This window comes from Phasianus colchicus, chromosome 3, assembly GCF_987193195.1.
Source record: "Phasianus colchicus chromosome 3, bPhaCol1.hap1.1, whole genome shotgun sequence".
NCBI classification, from domain to species: domain Eukaryota; kingdom Metazoa; phylum Chordata; class Aves; order Galliformes; family Phasianidae; genus Phasianus; species Phasianus colchicus.
In genome coordinates this window covers 10,274,798-10,300,065 of record NC_143438.1, presented here as the reverse complement: position 1 = coordinate 10,300,065, position 25,268 = coordinate 10,274,798, and the positions used below count along the sequence as shown (strand labels likewise).

General features: G+C 41.9%; 1 protein-coding gene and 1 long non-coding RNA gene across 9 annotated transcripts in view; one reads left to right on the top strand and one right to left on the bottom strand.

The window, feature by feature from the left end:
* Positions 1-17,997, top strand: part of LOC149918397 (uncharacterized) — a 35,298-nt gene extending 17,301 nt beyond the window's left edge. For 6 of the 8 annotated variants that reach the window (XR_016464979.1, XR_016464977.1, XR_016464978.1 and 3 more), the window contains 3 exons: positions 12,182-12,269; positions 16,083-16,145; positions 16,235-17,997. This is a non-coding gene — a long non-coding RNA (uncharacterized LOC149918397). Of the gene's footprint in view, positions 1-9,478; positions 9,899-10,432; positions 11,108-12,181; positions 12,270-16,082; positions 16,146-16,234 lie in introns of those variants that run through there. The other 2 variants (XR_016464975.1, XR_016464976.1) reach the window with 2 other exon arrangements.
* Positions 41-24,742, bottom strand: ADTRP (androgen dependent TFPI regulating protein). The gene is made up of 5 exons (XM_031589435.2): positions 24,290-24,742; positions 17,153-17,287; positions 15,700-15,801; positions 5,268-5,383; positions 41-717 (listed from the first exon to the last, which is right to left on the bottom strand). Exons 1-5 carry the CDS (start codon positions 24,440-24,442, stop codon positions 432-434), a joined length of 792 nt encoding a protein of 263 aa, XP_031445295.2. The 5' UTR covers positions 24,443-24,742; the 3' UTR covers positions 41-431.
* Between the last annotated feature and the right edge of the window lie 526 nt (positions 24,743-25,268).

The window sequence follows — 25,268 nt, the reverse complement described above, 5'->3', positions numbered from 1 at the left end:
GTTGTCCTTCTAAGAGACATTGTTTTTCCTAACTGCTCATTTATCCGAGTAAGGTTGACTTTTATTTTCTTTAAAGCATTACTGATCATGCCACTACTGAAGCCAAAGGGAGATGTTTCAGCAGCCCATTAAAACTTCTCAAAGTGCTGCTGCATTCACAGAGCTTTCACTTGGATAGACTAATGCCTTCCTATAAATTGTTAGTAAACCATTCCTGAGTCTGATAAACACCACGCGATATAGGAAAGGGAGTTTAGAGCAGCAGAGCTATTTTGCTTTTCTGAACCACCGTTTGAGAAGGAATTCAAAATACAGTGATTATGCTGGTGAGAGGCTCTTCTCGAGCCACATTGGAGAAAACTGGCCCAGACATTTGTTTTTGTTTGGTAGAGTTGGCAATCTTCTGGTTTGTCCTGTTTGTTACTAAATACTTAGAACCTGGCAATCTCTATCCAAAAGTCACCCTCAGCCCCAATGTATGTGTGTCCCTCTCCCCACCTGCCTTGGTAGTCATAGGAATTCTTTTTTTGTACGGATAGAAATAAATAAAAAAAATTGGACTGACCCCATATCATACGGTTTAGGAACTCTCCAAAATTGTAGAAACAGACGACAATGGCAAGGCTACTGATGAAAAAGGCTCCTAGCCCAGCTGGGCTGAATGAAGCAAAGAGAGGGTACACCCACTCTCCTGTTACAAAATAAATCCACAGGACCCTGGGGGAGAGGAGAAACAACATTTGGTTAGGGTCATTCAGTTAGAAGAATCACTTGTTGATTTCTGGCTTCTAAAGGGCCACGTTATCAAAACAGCATTGATACAAAAAAGATTAGCTCAGCTGTTGATGCATCTCCTCAATATTTAGGCTATTTGCTGTGTAGCACACTTGAATCACTGCTAAATTAGATGGATTTTGGTGCAGCTTGAAATACACACAATGTTCTGCTGTCACCTTGGTGACATTGGCTATTAAAACAGTAAAACAACAGTAAAATAGTAAAATGCTCAGAAAAACAGGTGTGCACTTCAGTATAGAAATGAGGCTTGTTCAAATACACTCCTCCATAGGTGTTTGCTCTTTTACTGTGACTTTTTGGTCCCTATCCACAATCCAAGGGTCTGTGGTGACAGAGGTGCTGTTTCTCATTCTTTCTGTCCTGCTGATGTTGAATGCTGTTTTAGAAAGCAAGAAGAGAGGTTTCAGGAGATGACAGGGCATGGACTGTTCTCTTAAGTCCAAAATTAGGAGAGGAGGAACAAATGGGTAGGAAAGAGATGTGCTCACTTTGCTCTTTTGTTCCAGAACCAATTGCTAGGTACTTGTTTGGAAGATGGAAAGAATGAAAAAGAGAATGACTGTCTGATGCAGGCCCTCTCTGCCTTTTTCTTTTCTTCAGAGGAGACGTGTGGCTGCTGCCAGTTCACTAATACTATTTATTCCAGTACTTACAGCTCGTAAGAGTGGATGGAAGCAAGTGCCTAGATTTAAGAACATAAAAATGGTGTCTAGATATATATTTGAATGGAATATGTAAAGAATATAAAATATATGGCAGGTCTCCGGTGATTTCTGTTTGGCTGTGCCCTTATAGTGTAGGGCTGAACTTACCTAAAATGGTCATCTGGGACAAAAGAATCCTAAAAAGATTTAATTACTGACTGGAGAATACACCCGTTGAGTACTTCCCATTACCAGTGCTGACATGGGAACAGCATGGCACTCTCTGAAGGTGCCCTGCCTTGCTAGGGGCATCATGCCTCAGCGAGAGAAATGGAAACAGGTTGTCCCACCAGCATGTCACAGAACTAAGACACAAGAGAATGCTGAGGAATAAAACGTGGCTGAAAGGATGGCTTCTTGTTTCTCCAAGTAGAAAAGGAAGAGGTAGATTAGAGAGATGAAGAGGGTTAGCTGTCTTTGCATGAAGATGTGCAGTGTGCAGATTCATTTGACCACAGAAGTGATGGATGTCCCATTCCTGGAGGCATTCAAGGTCAGGCCGGACAGGGCTCTGAGCAACCTGATGCCCCTGTTCAATGAAGGAGAGTTGGACTAGATGACCTTTAAGGATCTTTTCTAACTCGAACGATTCTATGATTCTATGGTTTTCCAGATTCGAGAGAGGTTCTCTTATCAGACAACCTGGGCTGCAACACAGCCATAAAGAGAAAAAGGCCTGTGCAAAGGCTGGGGAAAGATGAGTAGGGATGTCAAAGACCAGGTTCTAACTGGAGCCTGTGCAATACAGATGTCCATATGCATTCTTCACTGTACTGGGGCTGCTGTTTTCTTAATTCAACTCAAACAGTAAAACAGAGTGAAAAAATGCCTTTATATATTGAGGAACTAGATTATCTTGATCTAATTTAGCTGGCTGGAGTGCCTGATAGGAAGCACTTCAACTGGAAATTTTGAACTTAAAAAATTACTCGACTGTTCAGAAGCACTAAAGAGCTTTCAGTTTTCTGACCTGACGGAAGCTGTGTGTAACTGGGTTTTTATCTTGGGACATACCTTCAAGTTCATGAGCTTATTCATTTTGACTACAGAATGGTCGACAGATTTTTATTTTATTTTATTTTATTTTGCTAGGGACTTCGTAAAATTTGCAAACGCACGTTGCCTCTTTCTTGTGGGCAATCAGTTGTTAAACATACATGCAGTGTTCAGAAGTTAATTATTCTGAACATTTAGTTACACCAAATTTCAATGCTTAGCAAGCTTTTACAGTGATAATTTAGAACTATACAATGCCCAGAATTATGGAGGAGATAGACTGAGAAAACAACCTGGGTATAAACAAAGTTGCCAAACTGCTGTGAGACTGTGTACAGCATGTAGATAATGGAGGAAAGTGATGTGCAGCAGCCTGATAAGGCAGTTTGATGCAAGGGAGAGGTTTACTCTCTCCTTTTGTTATCTGTCCATTACAGTTAATGGGAGCTCTGCATTCACTGGAGGAAAAATAAAAATGTTTCCCTAGGAAATTGTTGAATGGGAAGATCCAAAAAGGAGGAGAACATATTGGCCACATATGAGTTTTCTGAGGTGGTGGTTAATGCAAAATTAAAAGGTTATGAACTGAAGATGAGCATACAGTAAAAGAAAAACATTCTGATTCCTAACAAAGATGAAATATGGGCATATTTTAAGAAAGCCATCACTTTCTAGATTTGATTTTTTTTTTTTTTTTGTAGTTTAGGTCTTTATAGATGGTGTGCAATCTACAATGATTTATATTCCCTTACATTGGTAGTTCGATCTTTTCTCCAAAAACACATGCACAGTTGTGAGGAGTAAGATTTATTTTATCCTGATCTTTATTGCTAAATTGATATTGCCACTGAGATGGGAAAGAAGTCGCTATTGTTACCTCCTTTCCAAGATTTAAAATGACAGTTCTGAAATTTATATATATTCATTATGGCTTTCACTGTGGTGGTTCCAAGAATAAGGCAGGAGATGCAAGATCCATCCCTGCAAGAATTAACATACTGAGCAGTTCTCTTTACCCGGATGACCTATAGCTGGAAGCTGCCTTTTCTTTTTAATCCTATGGGTACTCAAAGCTATCAGAGGCAAGTATTTGGTGCAAAAAGTCACCAACTGCTTGATTTCTCACTCCTTGGAGGGACCTGGCAGCTCTCAACCCATCGATACTAGAGGACGGACAGTGTGATGACAACAGTGACAACTCAAAAAAAGGCTTTAAGGGAGCACTCTGTGTTGCTTGTGAAACATAAGGCACCCAAATGGGGCTATTTAATCAGCAGGTTGCAGCACCAACAGTAAAATATGTGCACATGTAAAGTACACAGACTGAAAACCTCTTCTGTTAGTTGGAAGCTTTTGTCTCTGGCTTCAGGAACAAGAAAGGCAGATGGGAGGTTCCTCACTGTCTCAGAAGGAGAGAAAGCAACAGCACTGTACTCCTAAGAAGCTTGAATCCAGGTACCAGGACCCTGGGCCACAGGGGACAAGCACAACAAGGAGACCAGCACCATGCAAGGCCAATTCAGAGAAGATATGAGAAGGAGTGAAACAGGCAGTCTGACCAATTTCTGACTGAACTGAATTTCCGTGAAAGCTTGCCCTCATTATTATTATTCCCTGGCTGGAAATCAGGGGCAGGAAAGGTTGTCCTATGGGCATGGCATACAGCAGTTTGCTTCTGCATCCACCTATGGCCTTCAAGGCTGAGGCAGAGCATTCGCTGGGGAGCCGGGGGGCTGGTAGTCCTGTGTGCTTCAGGCTTCCTCATGGGCATCAGGCAGGACTGACTGGAAAGGACTTGGCAGGGAAACACGTCTCTCACAGCTGTAATAGTATTAGGCTGTGGGCCGGATTAGGATAAATGGCTCCAAACTGGGTTGCATAACATAGAGCTAAAGTCTGCTGCTTCCAAAGCGGCTCCTTATGGGTCTCACATCACGGGAGTGTTTCATCTGTGCCGCTTATTTTCTGTTCCTGTATTTCAAACAGTGGGCTGAGGTTACTCTCATCTAATGGGTGGGTGGAAGTGGGAAGGCTGGATCCCTCTGTGGTTCCAGCTGCTTCTCAGAAAACTTTGGGTGAGCGTACCATGAAACTATGCAGATCCACTCCAGAGCTGAGTCTCAGAGTGATCTGAAATGTTAGCAGCTGCCCATAACCTGGATGCTATGAGCAGGAACAGATGCAAACACAGCTCCAGGGGTGTGCAGCACATAGAGGAGGTGGGTGGAAGGCTGCGGACAGGGTGTTGATGGCCTTCGTTTTCTCAGGATCCCTCTCAGACAAGGTGGTGATAAAATTGGGCACACTGCTGGCAATGTAGATGGTATCCACCAGTGGAGATGGAGGTGGTGGTGGGACAGATGCCTCCTCAGTACCCATCACTTTGCACCTGCCTCCAAGTATCATTTTCTAACTTTCTAAATCCAGTCTCGTGCCCCTGCGAGATATAAAACTGAGGTCTACTCCTTTCCTGCTCCCCTGGCTCCTGGACTTTGAGAGTTGATGTTTCTGATAATGTAGGGTCTTCTTTAAAAGAGGTTATGGAAGAGCAGGGGATACCAGGTGCAGTCTCAGGAGCTGTACTTAGTTGGAAGAAACCCGCTCTGCCTGCATCTGGAAATGATCTTCGTGAGCCTCACCTGGTGTTTAAATGGCTTATCCACAGACCAGATTGCTGTCTGAGGGAGAACTTAGCATATGTGTAGAGTGTGGTCTTGTTGTACAAAGCAAATCACTTGAAGTACGTGTTTTAAAGTACGTGGTTCTTACCAACTGACATAAAGAAAAGAGGCACATCCTAACAGGAACAGTCCCTTCTTCTTTGCTGGGTAGCGATGAGGTGTGGCAAGGATTTCCAGAAGAGCAAGTGGTAATACAGCTGTGTGCTGCAGAGAAAAAAAAGAGTGCGTCACAGAATGGTTGCAGCGCTGCTCACAGAGCTCAAGAGCTGGCATGTAGGCAAAGGGTATGGTTTGACAGGAGAAACTATTGCAAAGTCATTGATAGTTAATGGGAGAAGGAGAGCAGGATAGCAGAGAAAGATGCACAGGTTTAAAAAATAGAGGGAAAAAAAAAGAAAAACACTGAACTAGTAATTTTTTGTTTCCCTTGTGAAGTCACAACCTGCTGGATGCATAGCATGATGTTTCTTCTTGTCCAAAGGAAGTGGTCCTATTACTTTCAATGTTTATGTTTGTCAAAAACTGTGCTGAGTATAAGATATGGTAGTATGGTACCAAAATTTATTGCAATATGTAGTATGAGATACCACAAATACACATGAAATTCTTTAGATGCACACTGATCTCTAAATGCACACGTGTACAGCATGGATGAAAATGCTCTTTATCTATTTCTTTAAGAGGCAGCCATCCATTTTTGTCTGCCGCTGCCAAGTAACAGCTGACTGTACGCACTCCCTCGAGACCCCCAGTGCACCCCCAGGAGTTGCTATTCATACCTGGCTGTCACACTACCAAAACAACCCATCTGTCTCAGTTATCATTTCTCAGAGAAAACAGAGAGAAAAGATTTACTTGATGTTCCAGTTTCTCTCACTTATTGGCACCAATATTTTCTTCTATTTTGCTTCACAAAGATATTCTTCAGCTCTACGACCCTGATAGTTGATGGGAGAGGTCTAGTTGTATCAGTACATATTATTCCTTCACTAATTTAACCAGAAAAATGCCTCCAGTGCATACACTCTATTTCATATATGGTCCCTGTAACTGTCTGTAACTCCAAAATCTATGCATTAGAGTGCATACCACCATCATAATGGTAGTTATGTTTTGGCTGTGATAGTAAACAACTTCATCCTCACAATTAGGCTTTAGCCATTCATGGTGGATTTATCCATTTTGCAAAGTGGATATAAGTTCTGGTTTTCATCTGACATGTAACAGCCTACAAAATTCCTTTGGGTAACAAGAAATGTCCTTGCTAGTCCTTTAATTAATTTAAACACTTTTAACAACTATAAGCTGGTTGCTCCTGCTTGTATTTTTGCTGTACTGAGAAGAATTTAGTACTAGTAACCTGGTGAAATAATCCTTGGTTAAAGCAAACAGTTTTCAGGTAAGGGTTATTTTACATACTTATTTCTTCAGTTTGGGGCTTTTTGTTCTCAGAGTAAACACTAAATAAACACAATTCACAAGTATGAGGCTCCTTTAATAGAAAAAGTATATGATGCTCTGGGACAATATTAACAGGAATGTTGTGTGTAAGAGCTGGGAAGATACTGTTCTACTCTATTTGACACGGATGAGATTCTGGCTTTCATTCTACCTCTCATCAAGGACACCCCATTTTGACGGGGGCAAATAATTTGGAACACACCCAGAGAAAGAACAGCGCAAATGACAAGAGAACACATGAGTGGGAAAGCAGCCCAAAGACGAGTAGAAACACATTATTGAATCTTGAGAGAAAAGGAAAATGAGATTGACTTTTAAAGACTTAAGATGCTGATACAGCAATAACTGTGATGATTGCATTCTCCGTATCCATCACAAGTAGGACCAAGAGTGATTGGCTCAGTTTCCTTCAAGAAAGATTTGGCTTTGCATTGGGAACCACTTCATATGGACAAGCAGAGAAGCAAGGACCTAGGGCAGATGGGCAACCGCTTTACAGAAGAAGCTAAGACAAAAGGTTGAATGTGTTTCTGCCAAGCCTCAGTTTTCCTCTTACTTAACGATCTGAATCGGCTCACCAAGGGTAATCATGCAGAATCCAAAGCTGATGCAAGAGCAAGTAGAGCAAGTAGAGGATGAAAGCATGGAGAAACAGAGGGTCTCCTTTTCTGGTAAGAACACAGTCACAACTAAGACCACTGTGGCTCTGGGCAGCCTGGTGTAGTGGTTGGCAACTCTGCCCATGGCAGGGGAGTTGAAACCAGATGATCATTATGGTCTTTTTCAACTCAGAAAGGTCATTCTATGATTCTATGATGATGACCACCAGCATCTCTACTTGCTTAACAATCCTCTATCTCAATTAATGCATCTTCGTGCTGTCTTACAGTACGGATCCCACAGGAAAAGAGAAAGAGGAGAGAAAGGCACCTCATTTGCAATTTCTCAATTTCTCTCATCTGCTTCCATGAGATGATGGCTCAAGACATCCCGCTGCAGCACACTCTCTGATACACTCATGGGGAGCAGCAAAGGCAAGGCAACTATACTAACACACGCTGGCACTGGGGAAGTTTAGGAAACCAGCAGTGGTTGTGAGAGACAGTTGGGAGCTCTCCTTTTTATTATGTGTTGATTTAGAAATTGCTGATCTGCTAAACTAAGTCATTTATTGGTGGGTCCTCCTCTGTTGGAGGAGACTGAAAAAATACTCAGGGGCCTGTAGATCAAAAAAAGTTTGAAAGTCTCTAGCAAAGCTGAAAATATGGAAACTTTTGGAAATAAACAAGAGTTTCGAGATAGGGACAAGTTCAGATTTCTCTGTCTGCCTGATTTATAAGGGCTTAAAGACGAGTTTCTCTCTCACTGGAAGAGTACTGCCACCACCAAGAGCAGGAAAACTTTGGGAGTGGGACTGCCTGCCTCTTGTTTTGTGAACAGTTTCTCTCAGCTCATGGATCTATCTTGATTTGGGAGAGGAAAAAGGAGAAAGAGAAAAAAGTAGAAAAAATATAAAATGAAAAGAAAGTAATCTGTTGTAGTGTAGGAAGGCTTTATTTCCTCCCAAGTTTAATAATGACACTGGTATAGAATTTGTTAATGCGTGTGCTCTATTTTCTATACAAATTACTGTAGATTCTAAACATATTTTGCCATACATTAACCCAGTTTTACATAGCAATGTATTTTCATCTTTTCCTAGCTAGAAGGTCACTGTGTATGTTAACTAGGTGCTCTGTCAAGGGCCATTTGTAATTGCCATGCAGATAACTTCTCAAGACAGATAGTCCTCGGTTATTTCATGCACATTCAGAACGACTGTGTAACCTTTTGCTTTTGGATATGAAGTTTCTCTTTTCTTTATATGTACAACCTAGTAACCAATTGCTGGCTTGGAAAATGTGTGGTGAAATCTTTCCTTGTGTCTCTGCTATCCTACAGTCTGCTGATGACTTCACGTGTTTCTGCCAAGGCCAGTTTGTCCATGAGTGGTAAAATGACGGTAGAATTTCTGCTGAATAACAGAGCATGTTTACAAGAGCAGACGAGTTCCTCACGACACATATTTATACAGCAGATACCAGAAGAAAGCATAGCTTGCCACAGAATGCACAGCCTGCCCTTTGCCTATGACACTCTGTTAGCTTTCCAGATGACTTCCCTCTCATAGCTGATAGACGCTGACTTTGGCAGCATCATTAGCGATAGGCTGTGTATCATAGCTAATCATATCTGCTGAAAGCCTTTAAAGTCTTTTCACATCCTCCTCAAAAAAGATGTATTTTTTCCCTCTCATTATTTTCACCACTGGTCTCTAGTCCACAGTTCATTAAGCAAACTTTCAACCCTGTTTAGGTACGCTTTGTCTAAAGAGCACAGCATTTGTACGGGACCAAATTCAAAGACAAAGTTTTGTTTCTTTCTTTAAAGAAAACATAATAATTAAGCTCGGATTGACACAGATCAAAACATTGGCAAAAATTGCTGGAAACAGTGACTCAGGTTTTTTTAATTTCAATTAACAGTTTCTCAGTTTCCCGTATAAACAGTGAAAGTGTCAAAAATAATTATCTTGGAGAATAAACTATTTTACTGCAAGGTATGGAAAAGTGGGTGTAACAATAGTGGTCTGTACTGGTTTGCCTGCCGGTGAACTGAATTGAATCACAGAGACATTTTTTCTCTTGGTAGGAAACCTGTTAGTACTTATTTTTCTGTTCTTTTAAGTATTAATTTACTTGTCTAACAACCTGTTTGTTGAGGAAAGCTCTTAGCTCACAAGTTTATTAAGGATAGAAGCATTCCGAGTGGCAATTCTTTTATTTGTAGAGTGGGAAGAAGAAGGTTATGGGACTTTCGAAATCATCATTTTAGTAACAAAAACCATTTATTTTTCTGAATTATTTTCCCAGTGGCTCTTTTTGTCACTTACAGTATTCAGCTTGGATTTGATTTCTTTGCTCTGACAAACTCAGGTGGATCTGACCTAATTATAAAATTGTACCTCCTTCTTTTTGCTCATGAACTTTGGCATTTGACTACAGGGGAAAAGGTTTCTTAAACATATGTTGAACTTGGTCTGAAATATTGGCATGCTATCTTGTCTCCTACAGAGAACGATGAAATTATAACATTTTCCTGTTTCTCTCTCCTTTTGTTTCCTGCCCTATGTTGTCAGTTGTTTCCTAGGATACATTTCAGGTTCATGAGTTTAAACTGAGATAAACAGTCCTCTCTGGATGTTATTTCCACTGTTGGGTAAGACCACATGGAATTTTCACTTCCAGTACATGTTATTTTGAGTAATTTGTGTTTGTTTATTCAACATTATATACTTGCTGTGCCCTTGAGAATATAAGTAAAAGCAGGTTTCCTAGGGCTAAGAAGACGGGGTTGGTTAGAGCTGTTGTTCAGCTGTAGCTTCCAGCTTTGCTGAGCTTTAAGTCCATGAATATTCTCCCCAGAGCTGCTGAGATCACTCACACGCCTAACGCGTGCATTTCAGTTTGACTCAGCTTGACCCTGTTTGACTCCACAGTCAAGGAAATGATGCCACGGCTGACCATAGCTGTTTGTTTCTCATTTGTCTGCATTTACATACCCTCTGTGTCTGCTTTTCATTAATATGTGAGACTTTAGCAGGGGATTTTCACAAACATTTACCACTGGCCAAACTAAATTTAATTGGGCTCAGTTGGACACCATTGAGTGCTTTTGAAAAATTGCCCGTCTTTTTTTCAGACAAATTCCCAAGAGTGCTTGTGAGCTGAAAACCATTCATGGTAGATACCCGTGTTTGTGTCTTCTCATAATAAAACTAAATGGCTTCCTGTCACCATAGACACTGTTTAGTTTTATATACTCCTCATAACTTTCTGGATCCCGGCATGTCCTCTCCTTTCTTGGCTTCATCTTGAGATAAATTCCCTCTTTGGATTTCGTTTGCTAAGATACTCTCTTCATTCAAATGCCTCCGTTAAAATCTTATTTTATAGTTTGTCTGCATCCATTTTTAATTCTTCTCTGAACCTCCTCTTTTTATTTTTGTTTTTTATTTTGGAGTGGAAGAAGGTTTTAGCAGCACTGTTCACTGAGATATTCATTAAGATATTTAGCAACATAACTGATTTTCTCTCAGAGTTGTCAGCTGTCTCTTACAATCTTAGCCATGAGAGCACGCTCAAGAACTCACTATTCAAACTTGTATAGATAGAGTAGGAAGTACAAGGAGCCCTATTATGAGCACACATGGTGCCAAATTAATTGGGAAGCTACTGCTCAATTCAAGTCCAGTAGCACTCTGCACTGAACTTCACTGAACTGCTCTTTGTGTCTCTCTTTCCCGAGCCTATTCACGCTTATCTTAAAGGCATTTTTTTTTTTTTCCATGTTTTCAAAGACACATAGGTAGTTTGGGAGCATGTTTGGGAAAATGGATGAAACATCAGACCAACTGTATGATCAAAGGTAAAGCAGTATCAGAGGTGACATTTCCTGTAGGCATTTTTGCAAACAAGGTCCTGGCTGAATATCTGAATTATTACTAGCAAATGTTTTGTATCAGTGTCAAAGACAGAATTTTAATTGCACTTCTGCCTGGCGTTAGATGCATAGTGTAGGAGCTGATGTTGCACCGCAGATGGAAGCTGACGTGGGACTGAGATGACATCCCTCACTGCAGAATACTTTCATCCAGATGTTCCTTCTCGGGGTGGGATATGGGGGCTGCACCTGTGCACACCAGAGTAGCAGCAGCCAGGGAGGATTCCCTGCCATAACATGTGTCTGTGAAACACATACTTTCTCCCTGAGGAAATGAGCTTATGTCAACAAAAATGGGAACTTCAAAAAAATATATGTAGTGCTGGGAAAAGCAAAGCATCTTTGCAGTTAAACTGTGTGGGGTGATTAATTTAATGTGTCATAGCCCTCATGCACACATTCTTCTTCTTTGCCAAAAGCTGAATGTAATTGGAAACCTATGATTGTCCATAGGTGCCAGGCAGCTAAAAAATTGAGACTCTATGAAATGCAAACAAATTGAAATGTTTGTCTCTTGTATAAGTAACAAAAATTATTAAGCATTAAATACCAATTGCAAGAAGAATTGTTTGAGATGGCCAAAAATGAAACTGTTCTTGTGTACACATTTGGAGCAGGAGTCTAATTGGAGTGGCTTGGACAAGCAGGTTCTGCTCTACACAGTGGTTTTGCATGCTCCAGGCTGGTCAGTGTCACAGCAGCTTCCTCAAGTATTGAGAGATATAATCATCCACATAGATACCCTCATACATGAGTAAGAGTGAATTGCATGCATACACCTCATTTTCTTTTCCAGATGGAGGTGAGCAATACTCTTGCAACACAACATTTCTGTTGCTGTAGCTGTATCCACATAGCGAAGGCAATGGTTTAGTTAGATACAAGCAGCTTGTAGACACCAAGAAGCTCCAAGATGAGAAGACTGTCAAGTCTTGATCCTGTTCTTACTGTCACGGCACCCAAATCTTTGACTCCACAGTATTTCCTTTTTACTTTCAGTTTCACCGTGGCATTTTAGCTTCACCAGAGCAGAGTTCAAAGGTAGATGACGTGGTTTATGTCGTCTACTTTGCTGAGAGTCTGCCAGGTAAGTGTTTTTTTCTTTCTTTGCCTCCGTTTATCATGGCTCCTTTTTAATTCCTAGCTATTATGCTTACAAGATCTTCAGAACAGTAACTATTCATAACTACGTGTCATTAAAATGCCTAGGGTACTAAAATGCTGAATTTTTTTTGAAGGAGAAGAGGTAGTATGGCTACATAATAACGTAGGAAAAAGATGATAGCTAAGCTAAAATTAGCCACATCCTAAAAATAAAGGAAAATGTATTTTTTAAAAGAAAATGTGCGTTTTACAGGAATTGTGACTTGTAGACAAAAAACAAATAAATAAATAAATACAAACCTCCTTTATGGAAACACAACTATAGTATTTCCATTTTTGGAAATGCATCTGCTCAACATTGACTTATTTTTGAGTGATCTCTTCTGACCCAACATTGCCCTTTTTTGTTTAGCATCCGATTCCATCAGCCCCATCAAAATGTGGTATTCCCCTAAACTACCATTAAGTTGAATAATACATGCATATGATTTAATCCAAGCTGTCTCCAGCAGTTAGTGGTCTTCTGGAGACTATCCAGATACTGCATGAAAAGAGATAACTGGGAAAGAAATAAACAATTTTGCTTGACAAATGGACCAGTGTATCTTTTGTCCCAGCCATCTTACTCTAGCAAAAAATCTTGTTCAAATACAATTATTTGCTTGGAGACATAAATCGTAGTTTTTTTCTTTTTTCTGTGATTCTCAAAGCCTGGTACAAAAGCAGCATTGTTATCCCAGCCAAACAGGAGATGGAACCGAGGCAAAGCCTTTGGGTTAAACTCAGCAGAAAGCTTTAAGAGAACCCCAGGTAGCTGGAAGTTATTAGTAAGATTCTTTTCTGCATTAGCCATCTTTTCTGCAGAATAGGAAATGTTTCAGCTGAAACTGCTAAAACTTGCCTAAAATGGAAGCTCTGGATGATTCTGGCTACGTGGTGGGAAGGCACTGACACCTTCCCACTCTGAGAGCAGGGAGTGAGAAAAATAAGTGGCTAGTTCATTTTTGCAGGGAAAGTGCTGGAGCATCACTGTGGACTCAAGAAGCTTTATATTCCTGAATTTTGTATGCTTGTTTTTTAGGCTCACTCTTTAGTTACATAACAACATATGCTTTCCCTATTTACCATGTTAAAATAGGCTGAGATAAACTCCCACTGCAAATGATGCAGCACTGACATATACTGCTGATACACTCATGTCTTTTTCCACCAAAGTCAGATAGATGCTGCCTCAATCTGCTGTGAAACGTCTGTAATCTCAGAGCCATAAAGCACAGCAATGTGCAAGAAAAAGTGTTTGCTTGGCAGTACCTGAGAGATTGCCCCTTAAAATGTTGGTAGCTCCCCAGATCCTCCCAGTGAGTATTTTGTATTGGAAGAAAGAAATACCTCAGCTATGACTGAAGACCTGAATGCTGTTGGGCTGGAAATAAAGCTTTTTGTAATGCTAAAAGAGAGCTTTTTTTCCTGAAGGGCACTGAAGATTTATTTCCAAATCTTCATCATGGCATTATTAGAATCTTTGCCTCCAGCAAAAAGAACTTTGCTACACACCTCGTCTGCTTCCCCAGCGAGGAAGAAGTGGTAGTTCTATCAAATACTTTCTTTTGGAGGGCTTATCAGATTTTTTCCAAGATGGACCGTGCAGTGCAGTGCACATTGTACCCTGATGAGTGGTGTGCAGATGATTTCTAAGAGGCCCCACAATGAAAAAGTGTCCCAAAACACACGGATTGTCAATAGCAGGGATCAGTCTGCACTCGTGGCAGATGTCTTACACTCAATAGCTAAGGAAAGGAAAATTTACCACCCAGAAACTGTCAAGCACAAGATGTCTGCAGTGTATTAAGAGCTTTAGAAATAAAATACCAGGTTGTGATAGAGGTTTGCTTTATGTGAAGTTTCTCTCGTCAAAATAATTTTGAGGAAGAATTGTTTTCCTTTTTTAACACTCGTTTTTGACATTTCTGAAATGGAAAAGCTTTTTGTTGTTGTCAAAACGACTCTGTTATGAAATGTAGATGTAGGTAAGGGTAAGGAAGACGTTATAACTAACACATTTTAGGAGTTCCTGCAAATAGTTCTACCTCATGAAATAAAACTGTAAGTTCTTGCAGCTCCTAACCTTCCGTGTCATAAACAAATGTGGAAATGGAAAGGGCAAATTCTCAGCTGTGCGCCGGGATTAAAACAAGAAGCGGAGCCCGTCTCCCCTGACCACCACCCTGTACCCTCCCCTTCCCCTGTGCATCTTCTACTGTGAAGATTTTAAAATTCAGCCTGCCACCAATACCCAACATTGGTGGATATACTTCTGGACCTGAAGCCAATATGATATTGAGGACAAAAGGAATCTTTTCTGTATTTAAGAAGGAACGGTGCCCTTTTCCATCCATTCAGAGGTTTGCACTGGTGCTTAAGAGCCCCAGTGGAGATAGATTGGTGGGCAAAGAGCAGGTGATAAGGTTAAAAGTGCACGATGGCTGCTGTTGATCAGTCAGATATCAGCAGTGCAAACGTGCCTACGTGTGTTTGGATTCCAGACACATACATTCAAAAACAGGCATCTCAACCAAAGGGCTACTCAAAACTCTTAACAAATTTACCTTCAAAGCACAGCTGAGCTGCTGCAGTGGGTTGGAAAGGGGTGCACTGAAGAAATGAAGTCTGGAGAGAAGTGAAGCTGAGACTTCTGTGCGCTTATTTCATACTTTCTGGCTGCTCCGATTCAGTCTAGCTCTGAACCTCTCCCTTCTCTCCCCCTTCCCAGGAGCCCCATGAGGCCTTCCTGACCTTACAATCCACCCACGGTTTCCATGTTACTGTCATCCTCCTTACACTTGACTGATGAGAAATATGTGATTATTTAACACATCATAAAAACAGCCAGAGCAAATGAAGGAGAAATCTGGAAAGTATTTTTAGAAATCTGTAAACAATCATTTCGATTCAGCTATTCGAAGCTGTGCACACGTTAGCTTATTAGCTGTTGAGCTGTCAGATGTTCTTTGGTTCTTTCACCTTTTTAAAATAAAATTAAGAAACACTTTGTTATACTCCCAGCCATTTTGTATGTCGTGGACTTCTGTTTGCAGAAACAATTTCTTTTTTGAGCTACAATAAACAGAGAAGGTTTTTCTTCCCTGTGACTGCGCATCATTTCATTGGCTTCAGAGGTTTGACAAGCAATGATTCACTGACATTCCTGGTGTGCTAAAAGGCTTCTCAAGGCAACTTCAGGCACATGCATCTGCTCGTTGTGTACAGCTCAACATCAACGTCAGATAAGCAGGAAGAAGGAGGTGAGAAAGAAGAAGCTGTAAAAGTTTTCTGGAAAGATGCCCAACGCAATGGTGGGACACACATTGCCAAGGCTGTCTGCTGTGCAAGAGGCAGGAGTGTTTGTTACTCACCATGGTGTGATTTAGCCAGGTTGGAATGACTCCATCAAGGCTTTTGGGGTAAACCAGCTCTCGGTTGTAGGTGTACAGGATCCAAAAGGATATAGAAACAAACTGGAAACAAAACACAAGAGGGAACGCATTTCAAAAGGAGAGATATGGAATTGATGGCATTTGGACAGTGCTTTCATTTTTGAGAAAGTGAAATATCTCCCATATGAAAAATGGTGATATTGCCAGATAATCTTATGTATCTCGCATGTTACAACATAAAGAATTTACATTGAGGTGCAGTGTTCTGTGCTGATAATGTGAGAAAACTCCTTTTATAAACTGACAGCACTGACATTTCTGTGGAATGTGTGATTAACTTTAAATGTTTTTTCCCTTTGCAGATGGGATTTTTTGATGGTCCAGAAATTCTCTTTGAGGGATTGGCTGTCAAGCCACACTGCTTGGTAATGAAGTAAAAACAGACCTTGCTAAGGCAGTTCACCTAAAACTTACTCTACCTTCACAATTCGTAAGCTTAATTTCTAATTTTCAGGTGCAAGCAACATGGTGGGTACCCATCTTTTCCAATAAAGGAGGACTTAACAATAGGAGAACTAAAAAGGAGGAAAAAAACTCTGGTGTCAGCTACCAACAGCTGGAGACTGATTTGCAATTTCTTCTCCTGGCTTTGTATTTGGGCATACGCTGTGTCTCCTGGAAATAAACTGGAAGAATGTGACTATGTTGTGCCTCTGTGCTGGTGAAGATGCATGGGGGATAGGACAAGCACATGAATATTGCTGTGCAGGGAAGATAAATTAGCCTTCTCTATCCCTGGCAGAATTTCTTTAGTGAGCCAGCTGGCTGATCTGCTTGGGGACAAGATTTAAGCAGTGTTTCTCAGCCCTGTGAGATTCAGAGGTGATTGCAGGTTTCACTCACACGCAGTGGTACCCATGGGTTCCAACACTCAGCACCAAACAGCGCCGTCCGTGAGGGAGCAGGTGATCCATGGTGAATCTGATGTAGACTATGACAGTAATTATTGTCCTGTGAAGCTGTATCTCTCTGGTGCTTATTTTAAGTCATGTTGGAATCGGAGAAGGAGGAGTGAGGCGTTGCTGTCTCCCAAGCACCCTCTCATGTCCTCCTGGCCCATGCTGCCCTTTTGAGAAATGCCCTAAGTGGATCATTCCAGAGCTATTTGGAACATAAGATTAACAGAGGGGTTATACTTCACCCTTTGGGGTCAATCTCTGTTCATTCGGGGACAGCAACCCTCAAGTTTTCAGAAGAAGCTTTGTATTCAATCGTGGATGCTAAAGGGCTTACATTGTCTGCTCTTCTAGATGGTCCAAATCTGTTCTCAAGTGGTAAAAGAAGGTCTGCAATCCTTATTTGTTTGACATACGTGCATGTTTTGCTATTCACATCTATGCAAATGTTATTTGTATGTACAGCAGTTACTTACTGTGGACACTGGGAAAGCCAGGACACTGAAAAGAAGGTCTCTGCTGGAAATTACGCACTTAGCACATCGCAGTTCCTTAATTAGCCTCAAGACATCAGCCAGGAAGGACACCCCATAGAAGACAGCCTGCAAAAACTAAAGTAATTACATCTAATGAGGAAAACTCATCCAGCTTTAATTAGCATGTTCCTTACTGAACTCCATTCTTGCTCTTTAGGGAGCTGTTTTGTTCGCGAGCTGCAAGCCCGCGTGAGGGAAATAGCTTTGGGCTAAATCTTTTTTACTAACTGAAAGTGATTAAATAAAGTAGTTTGGGAGATAACTTTAACGGTATCTCGTTTAACAGACTAAACAGAGATGTGCCACGTGATTCGGATCAAGGAATGGAAGGACATGTTGAAAGCAGCTCCATCGCGCCTTGTATGTTAATGGTTATGTTCAGTGTACAGGAACAGAAGTAAACAAAATTTGGCATGTGCCAGGAGATTGTTTCCTGTAAGGGTGCTGCTCAATAACTTCTCCCATGGTTTAGTCAATGCAGGGTCTTCTCTCTGGGTACTCACAGTGCAGCTGACTCCAGGGCTGTACAAGCCAAGGAACTCAGAATGCTCCAGTATGAAAATCAGCTGCAGAAGTCACCAAACCAGAACCTCTGTTGCTTAACTCAGGGGGATTCAGGGAAGGATTTCAAGTGCTTGGAAGCAGAGATCCAGACTTTACGAACGCTGAGTACATTAAAACATAACTAATGAATTTCAGAGTGCGTGTGGGATCTTTTTTATATATCATATGCAAGCTATGAGTGTAGGGCTGCTTAGGGAAGATGGTAGGAAGATTTTGTAAACGATCAGGTAAGTGCAATGTGACAAAACAGAATTCTGCAAATTGCGTGTGAAATTGTGTGTGAAATTGTGTATGAAATTGTCAGAATATTGTGGTTTAAGCCAATACTGCTTTTTCTGATTACTTTGTTTTCTCTCACAGTGCTATCACAGCAACTCATGCTGAACCAGATGTGTCAGACACACAAAGCCAAGCAGAAAAAAATCTTCTCCTGCTATCTCGCATTCAGACAGCTGAGTCTAGTTTGGTTCTGTTAATTCATGGGGTGGCCTCTTCTTTAAGGCTAGAGTGGACCAAAGTGATGCAACATGGGGAAATCAGCCTACAGCAAATTCTGGGCAGCTACTGATGCTCAAATGCTGTGTTACAGCTTTCAGGATGAGATCTCTTTTGCCATGATCTTATTCTGAATCAATGTTTATTTCAAGAAGAGTTGTTGCTGATTACTTCATTGGTTTGTGAAGGAGCTGAGAAGGGTGGTGCTTGGGAGGGGACAAAATTAGTGCAGCACTTCTCCTTCCAAAATCCCTGTTATGAAAAGGATTGAGGGAAGGAAGGACTGATTTCACCAAACCAATCTTCACAGTAGGACTTCTGCAAGCTTTGATAGAACATTTTAGAGACCAAGGTGCTTTGCATGTGGCCACTCAGGATGAGGTCACGCATCACCTGGTTCAACTGCAAAACCTCACATTTCCTCTCTAGAGCATGAGGTGATCAGCTGCATTTTTTAGATAAAAATACACACATGGTTTTGTTCAACTCTATCTAAACCAGCTCTTTAAATGTGGTTCCCAGCATAACTTCATAGAATTGTAGAATGGCTTGGGTAGAAAGGGACCTCAGGGATCATCCAGTTCCAGTCCCCTGCCACAGACAGGATTGCCAGCCAGGGCCCCGTGTGACCTGGTCTTAAATGCCTCCAGGGATGGAGCATCCACAGATTCTCTGAGCATGACTCTGAGTTCACATGGGGATTCAGCCCTCCAAGTCATGGTTCTGGTACATAGAAGTATGTGCCAGGGTGTCGTGTGCTTAGAGCCATACATGTGCTCAACCCAAACACATGTCCGAGTGCTGGCCTCACCAGGACACCAAAACCAAGTCCTTGAAGAGCTAAGAAAAGCCTGGTAATAAACAGAAGCTCTTGTTACACCCTGTAGAGCCAGCAGGAACTTTCTGTAAAAAGCCTGAAAAATGAGCATGAGGGTGGTGACAATCTGGTGACACATAGTGACTAATGGCCAATAAAGCAGTTAGGGGAAGGCATGGTTCCCAGAGGATGGGGCTATTATTATCTCGCTTGTGTTCAGCCTTATATTAGTCATGGGACAGAGATAGGCTTCTCCCTCCCTGTGACCCTTCAAAATTAATTAAAACAAACAAATCTGAAAAGAAACACAAAGTTCCAAAACAGCCATATTAGTCTGTTACGTATTCTGTCTTATTTTGGGGAGAAGAATGTTATCTTCTGAATGGAAAGCACACATCCAAATATGTAGCCTGATCCATTTCTCTAGCTGAGCGCTAACAGCATCTCCTGGAGAAGTTTGAATTCTGTCTCAGCAGCTCATTTTATGTACTGCTCATAGCTCAACCCATGTCCATCGGTGTGGATTCAAAGGGTATTCAGTCACTTTGTGGTCACCCTGTATTTTCAGAAGCAATGGAAAGACGTACAAATACTTTTCGGAGCAGAAAACTGAACCTAGCAAGAACCATCCCTCTGACAGGATGGGAAACAGTGACTTAAATCAGAGCTCCCAACTTGTAGTCTTCCAAACTTGGTCTTATTCCTGAAAGAAAAAGGCGTATCCAAATCTTGCAGCCCTTCACTGATGGACTAGATAACCTTTAAAGTCCCTTCCAGCTCAAATGACTCTATGAATATTGAGAAACGTTGGGAAAATGTTGAGATTAAAAAAAAAAAAAAATTGACATGAAAACATGACATTATCCCAGATGTCCTGTGAATTTCCCAAAGATTGGAAGCATTCAGAAAGCTAACAACTAACCCAAGAGGGAGAGTACGGATATGACAATCCCTTTTGGAGGGATGTTGCTTTCCTTTGCAGACCCTGCACAGCTCCATGGTGCAAAATGCCATAGAAACCCTTCATTTGCCAGATCCATTTTCCAAACTAAGAGTCATTGTGACAAAGGAAACCCCTAATTTTTATCTGCTTCACTCATCAAAGGGGTGTTTCACTTTCACGTGTGAGATCAGCTGTATATACATACTGAATTCTCCAACTTGTAGAAATAATCTGGGCCCCAAACTGTGCCCTGCAGAGGAAACAAATCTAATGATCTGGAGTGACCTATTAGATATAACAGTCCACACTTAGTGCAGACACAAGTCCCTTCACACATCTGAAAAACAGGTGTACTAAATGTGAGGTCTATTTGGAAATATGTAAAAAAATTTTCAGAAGAACTGAAAATATTTCAGTTGTATGAGGCAAAAGCATAAGGACAAAAATGGAGCAGGAATGCAATTAATAGTTTTTAAAAGTGCAGTGTGCTCATTGTTCAATGATTTACTAATAGATTTATGGCAGAGAGCAGATTTTCATGAGCTCAGCTATTTCAGGCAGTGAATGATTCTGTTGGTATTCTTTTGTATCACAGACAAACAAATACAGAACTAATTTTATCTAGCATTTCTGCTTGTTCACTAGTCGGTCAATTAACTCCTTTAGTGGAAAATCCACTTTGCTTTTTTTTATTTCTACAAAAATATTGTTTCCCTTCTGAATCTCGATTGCTATGATCACTAGATAGATAAATCAAAGTGAAGGAACGTGAGAGCTGCAGCTCTCCTGGGAGCACCACGTGTCTGGCAGTGCATTGTGCACAGTGCTCAAAGAGAACTGTATCTAGAAGAAATTCCTCCAGCATCCCTCCAGCAGAGCTGGGAGTCAAACTGCATTCCCATCTCCTGGAAATCATCATGTTTCCCCATATTTCCATAGCAGATCAGAGTGAGCTGGCCACAGCAGCTTTCTGCTGGATTGAATTTAGTGCCTTTTTAAAATGCAATTCTGAACTGGTAGGAGGAATTTTTTGGGAAAGTTTCCAAATGATGCCAGAAGCCAGGCAGTCATGGCGTGGCAGGAAAGAAATAGAAGAGCTGAACCAGAGCTCTGCACGACTCTGGGGAAAGCTTCAAGGGCACAGCATGGCAGCTCCTCTGCATCAGCATGTTGGGAGCCTCTCAACTCTTCCATGGCACTGTGCTTCCTGGCACCCCAAGGCACTCCTGGGCCTATTCCCAGTTGTGCAGGAGCACAGCACAGTGGTTTTTGTGGGTGCTGGTGTAGGGAGGGAGCTATCTGGGCAACCATTGGTTTTCAGGGGATACAAGGAAATACAATGCTGGGGATGTGCACCTTAGGGGCAGGCTCCATCCCATGCAGCAGAGTTGGGCTGTCAGGCAGCTTCTTTGAGGCAGAAGGGCTGCTGACCATGGAAGAGGAATTTTGCACTCCCTGCATTATTGCCACCTTTTCTGTGTCAGAGCAAGGCAGCCCTTCACTACCTTCCTGCTGGCTGACAGCTCCATTGTAGAGTTGGTACCAGATCAGTGCATGGTTAAAGACTGGAGATGAAAGACTAGAGAAGTGGAGCAAGGGCCCCAGCTCAAAGAGATTTAATGGGACCTGAGCTGCTCAGCAGATTCATAAATGAGCTGGGGAAGGGAGTGAATGTGAAGGTGGCAAAGCTTTGTAAATCTTTTTCTATTTTTTTTTTTCTGTTGAAGCTAAGCCTGACTGTGAAATTGCCAAAGAATCTCAGGACACCGAGTGCCTGAGAGATCAAATAGAAAGGCAGAAATCAGTGTTGGTAAATGCAGTGCGGAGTATTTCAGGATAAAAAGCATCTTCAGTTATATGTTTTGAGATGGTGGGCTCTAAATTAGCTATGGCTCTTCAGGGAAGAAATCTGGAGCTCAGTGTGGACAGCTGCCTCATACTGCTGGCTCCTTGCTCAACGGTCATCAGAAGAAATTAACAGAAAGTTAAGACTTTTTAAGAAACAGACTGGGAAACAACCTTAAGCCACTGTATACATACGTGTGATGTGTTCAGAGCTCAACCACTGCAGCCTGTCCTACTTAGCCCTTCCTGAAACTAGAAAGCATAAGGAGAAAGGCAACAAGGAAGTTTTAATGAAAGAAGTGGCCCTTTGTGAAGAGAGATGAAAAAGACTGAGACTTTCAGCTTGAAGAAAAGAATAACCAGGGGAGGAAATCTCGGAGAGGTCTGTAATGAGTAACAAAGAGAAAGTGAACAAGGACGGACAATTAAATTGTAACATAGCAGTAAATGGGCGCCCAATTCATGGTGAAAATGAAAAGCTCTTTCAAAATGAATTGCTCTTTCACACAAGGCATCATACGTGGAACTCATTGCCATGGGACATGGAAAGAACCAGAAGTATAAACAGGTATGATTTTCGTTTATAGAGATGAGAAGTAGGCTTTGAATAAGTACTAGCTAGCTTAGGTTTACCTTCTGGTTGGGTAAGTCTGGATGCCACTGGAATGCAAACTGAGAGGGCAGAACTGTGGAAAGATCATTTTATGCCTACACATAGTCTTGTCTTTGTGCATGTAGCCTTTCCCTGATTAACCGCTGGATATTGAGTTCAAGGGAACCTAACTATCCATTCCAATGGATTTTCTGCTTCCCAAAATGCTGCGAGAGGGGCACTTGTTTTCTCTTCTCAATCTAATGCTGTAGGGGCTTTTGGCATACTGGGTGGTAGATCTCAATATTACTGTGGCTGGGGATGCAGGATGGAGGTGCTGCTTTGACCGAGGGCATGGCTGGTGCTTTAGTGGGCAGCTTTAATCCAAAAAAATACAAAGGAGAGGAGCTGGGCACACAGGGAGCAGCTTGTCCAGGACTTAACTACAGATGTTTTAGGCTACTGACAGATGCCCCAGCACGAAGTACTGAATATCCGTAAGGTAGTTGAATCCTGTCCATTTGATTGTTGGCATTTCAGAATAAAATAAAATAAAATAAAATAACATAGAAAATTTCACAAAAAGTCTAAGTGTACTGATATGAAAATAAGTCAACAACAAACCACTCATATGTCATCCTGACTGAAGCAATACACATGCCCTCATCCTTCCATTTGGTGCTTGCCCACTGACAAGGACCCTGTGGCTCCTTGAAGTCCAGGCTGGTATCAGCCACTCTGTGTGCCATTAATTTCGTTGTGAATATTTCCTTCAATAACAGAAACAGTGAAGCTGGAAGGGATCTAAATTTCCCCAAATCCCTGAGTGTGTCCAAAAGCCCTGCTTGGAGCTGGGGACACCTTAGGCTTCCAATGACCACTGCAGTGAGGTGTCTCCTTCTGAAGAGTAAAAGTAAATATAAATACATCCAGTGCCAGGCTTCCCACTGATACTTAACTCTGACTGTCACACAGAACAAAGAAAAGACCAAAGGGACCTCCATCCACTTGGTCACCTTCAGGTTAGCTGAAATCTGTCACTTGTAGGAACCTTTTCCCCGTGCTCAGCTTTTCCACCCCACTGCTGCCATCATCACGAGTCGCTGATGAACCTTTTGGACTGTGAACAAGTGCTCAACCTCAGAATATCTCGGGCACTTTCATTTTATGTCTGCTTCATATGATGTCTGCATAATAGGAGAACCAGAACGCATTATGGTCTACATTTTTCAGCGTGATTTTAGGAAATGCAGCAAACAGTTGACAGCACTATTAAAACAAATGTAATAATGTCACAAGCATCTCTCTGTAGGCTAGAATATCTTCCGTGTTCTAAACTGATTTTCAAACTCTGAACGCTTAAATTAGCACTATGCCATGCCTTTTTTCACCCTTTCTTGAATTTACAGGAAATGCAACCTACTAGAGAGTGGAAGTCAAATTGCAAGCACATGATAACATGCATTGCTGTTGCTTAACTGTTAGTTAAGGGTTAGACTGCATGCATCAGTCCTGCTGGACATAGTCTACTTTGTTCCTCCCTTCTCACTGGTAGCTCATCTTTCACAATGAGGCAGCTTGCTGTAGAGCACTCACTTTTCAGAAGCCAAGCAGCTTGCCAGCCAATGCTCTTTCTGCATAAAACCTGTGACTACATTTCGCTGCACAAGCACAGGCACCCACTGAGCTCCCTTTGGGCTATAAACCGTTAAAGGAAGCAGTTTAACAGCAGCAAATCCACCAGCTGCATATGTCTTGAGGCACAGACGGCAGACAAACAAATAGACATATTGGTATCACTGTACAACACAATTTGCTTACCAGATTGAGGACTGTCAAATATTTCCACTGCCCACCGTAAAGGAACACTTCAGATGGCCGTTCTTCTGTTCTTAGATGAGTGAGTGAATAGAGGACGAAAAAATACCAGGCAAGAACAAGGCAATGGTAAGCTGCGAGAGTAGAGATTTCCATGCTTTAGCAAAAAGCGAGTGGTAATCGGTCTGAAAGCAGCTTTTCTTTTAAGGCCCTCGGTGGCTGTGCATGGAGGCAGCAGGGAGGGAGGGATTGCTGCCTCTGAGCAGACTCGGGCCCCTGTGCCACTTTATCACGTTGGTAGGAACATTCACAATGCTGTGAACCTTGCTTCTGTTTTTCCCCTTTTTACTGCAAAGAGAGGCAGGAGGGGGACGGGGCGAGAGGAAGAATAGGCTTACTCCTGGATTTAAATGCCTTGCTCAAGATTAGCAAAGATTAGTTGCAGAGTTACATAAGTTTTTTGGTGGTTGGTTGGTTTTGTTTTGTTTTTTTTTTTTTTAATGCGAAAGTCTGGGGGGAGCTTTGCTACTGATTTTGTGTAACTGACTGTGATGCAAACAAGTGAGTGAAAGCAGACATTCTGCTCGCTTGTAGCTCCAGGTATAGGCACAGCTCTGATTCATTTTGAGCAGCCTTTGTGACTGCCTTCCCTTGTGCCAAAGGGAAACACAGTGAAAGAGAAACTGAGTTGTTAATAGGCTGGGGAGGTGGGAGGGAAGCGGAGAGGATTAGTAGGCAAAGGTTCTCTGGGTTGAAAAACACTGAGTGTTGACATTTTTTATGGGAAAAAGCTCAGCCTTTTCCACGCTGCTGTGTGCAGCTGGAGCCCTTCACATAGGAAACCCCGGAGGGGATGGAGCATGGGTGTAGGTGACAATGGCAGAGCAGAGCTCCTCACCCACCTGCTCCCCTAGCGCTGCCATCCAGACGACCTCTTCCACAGTGTGACCAGATGAGGTAAAGGGGAGCAGAACTGGCACTC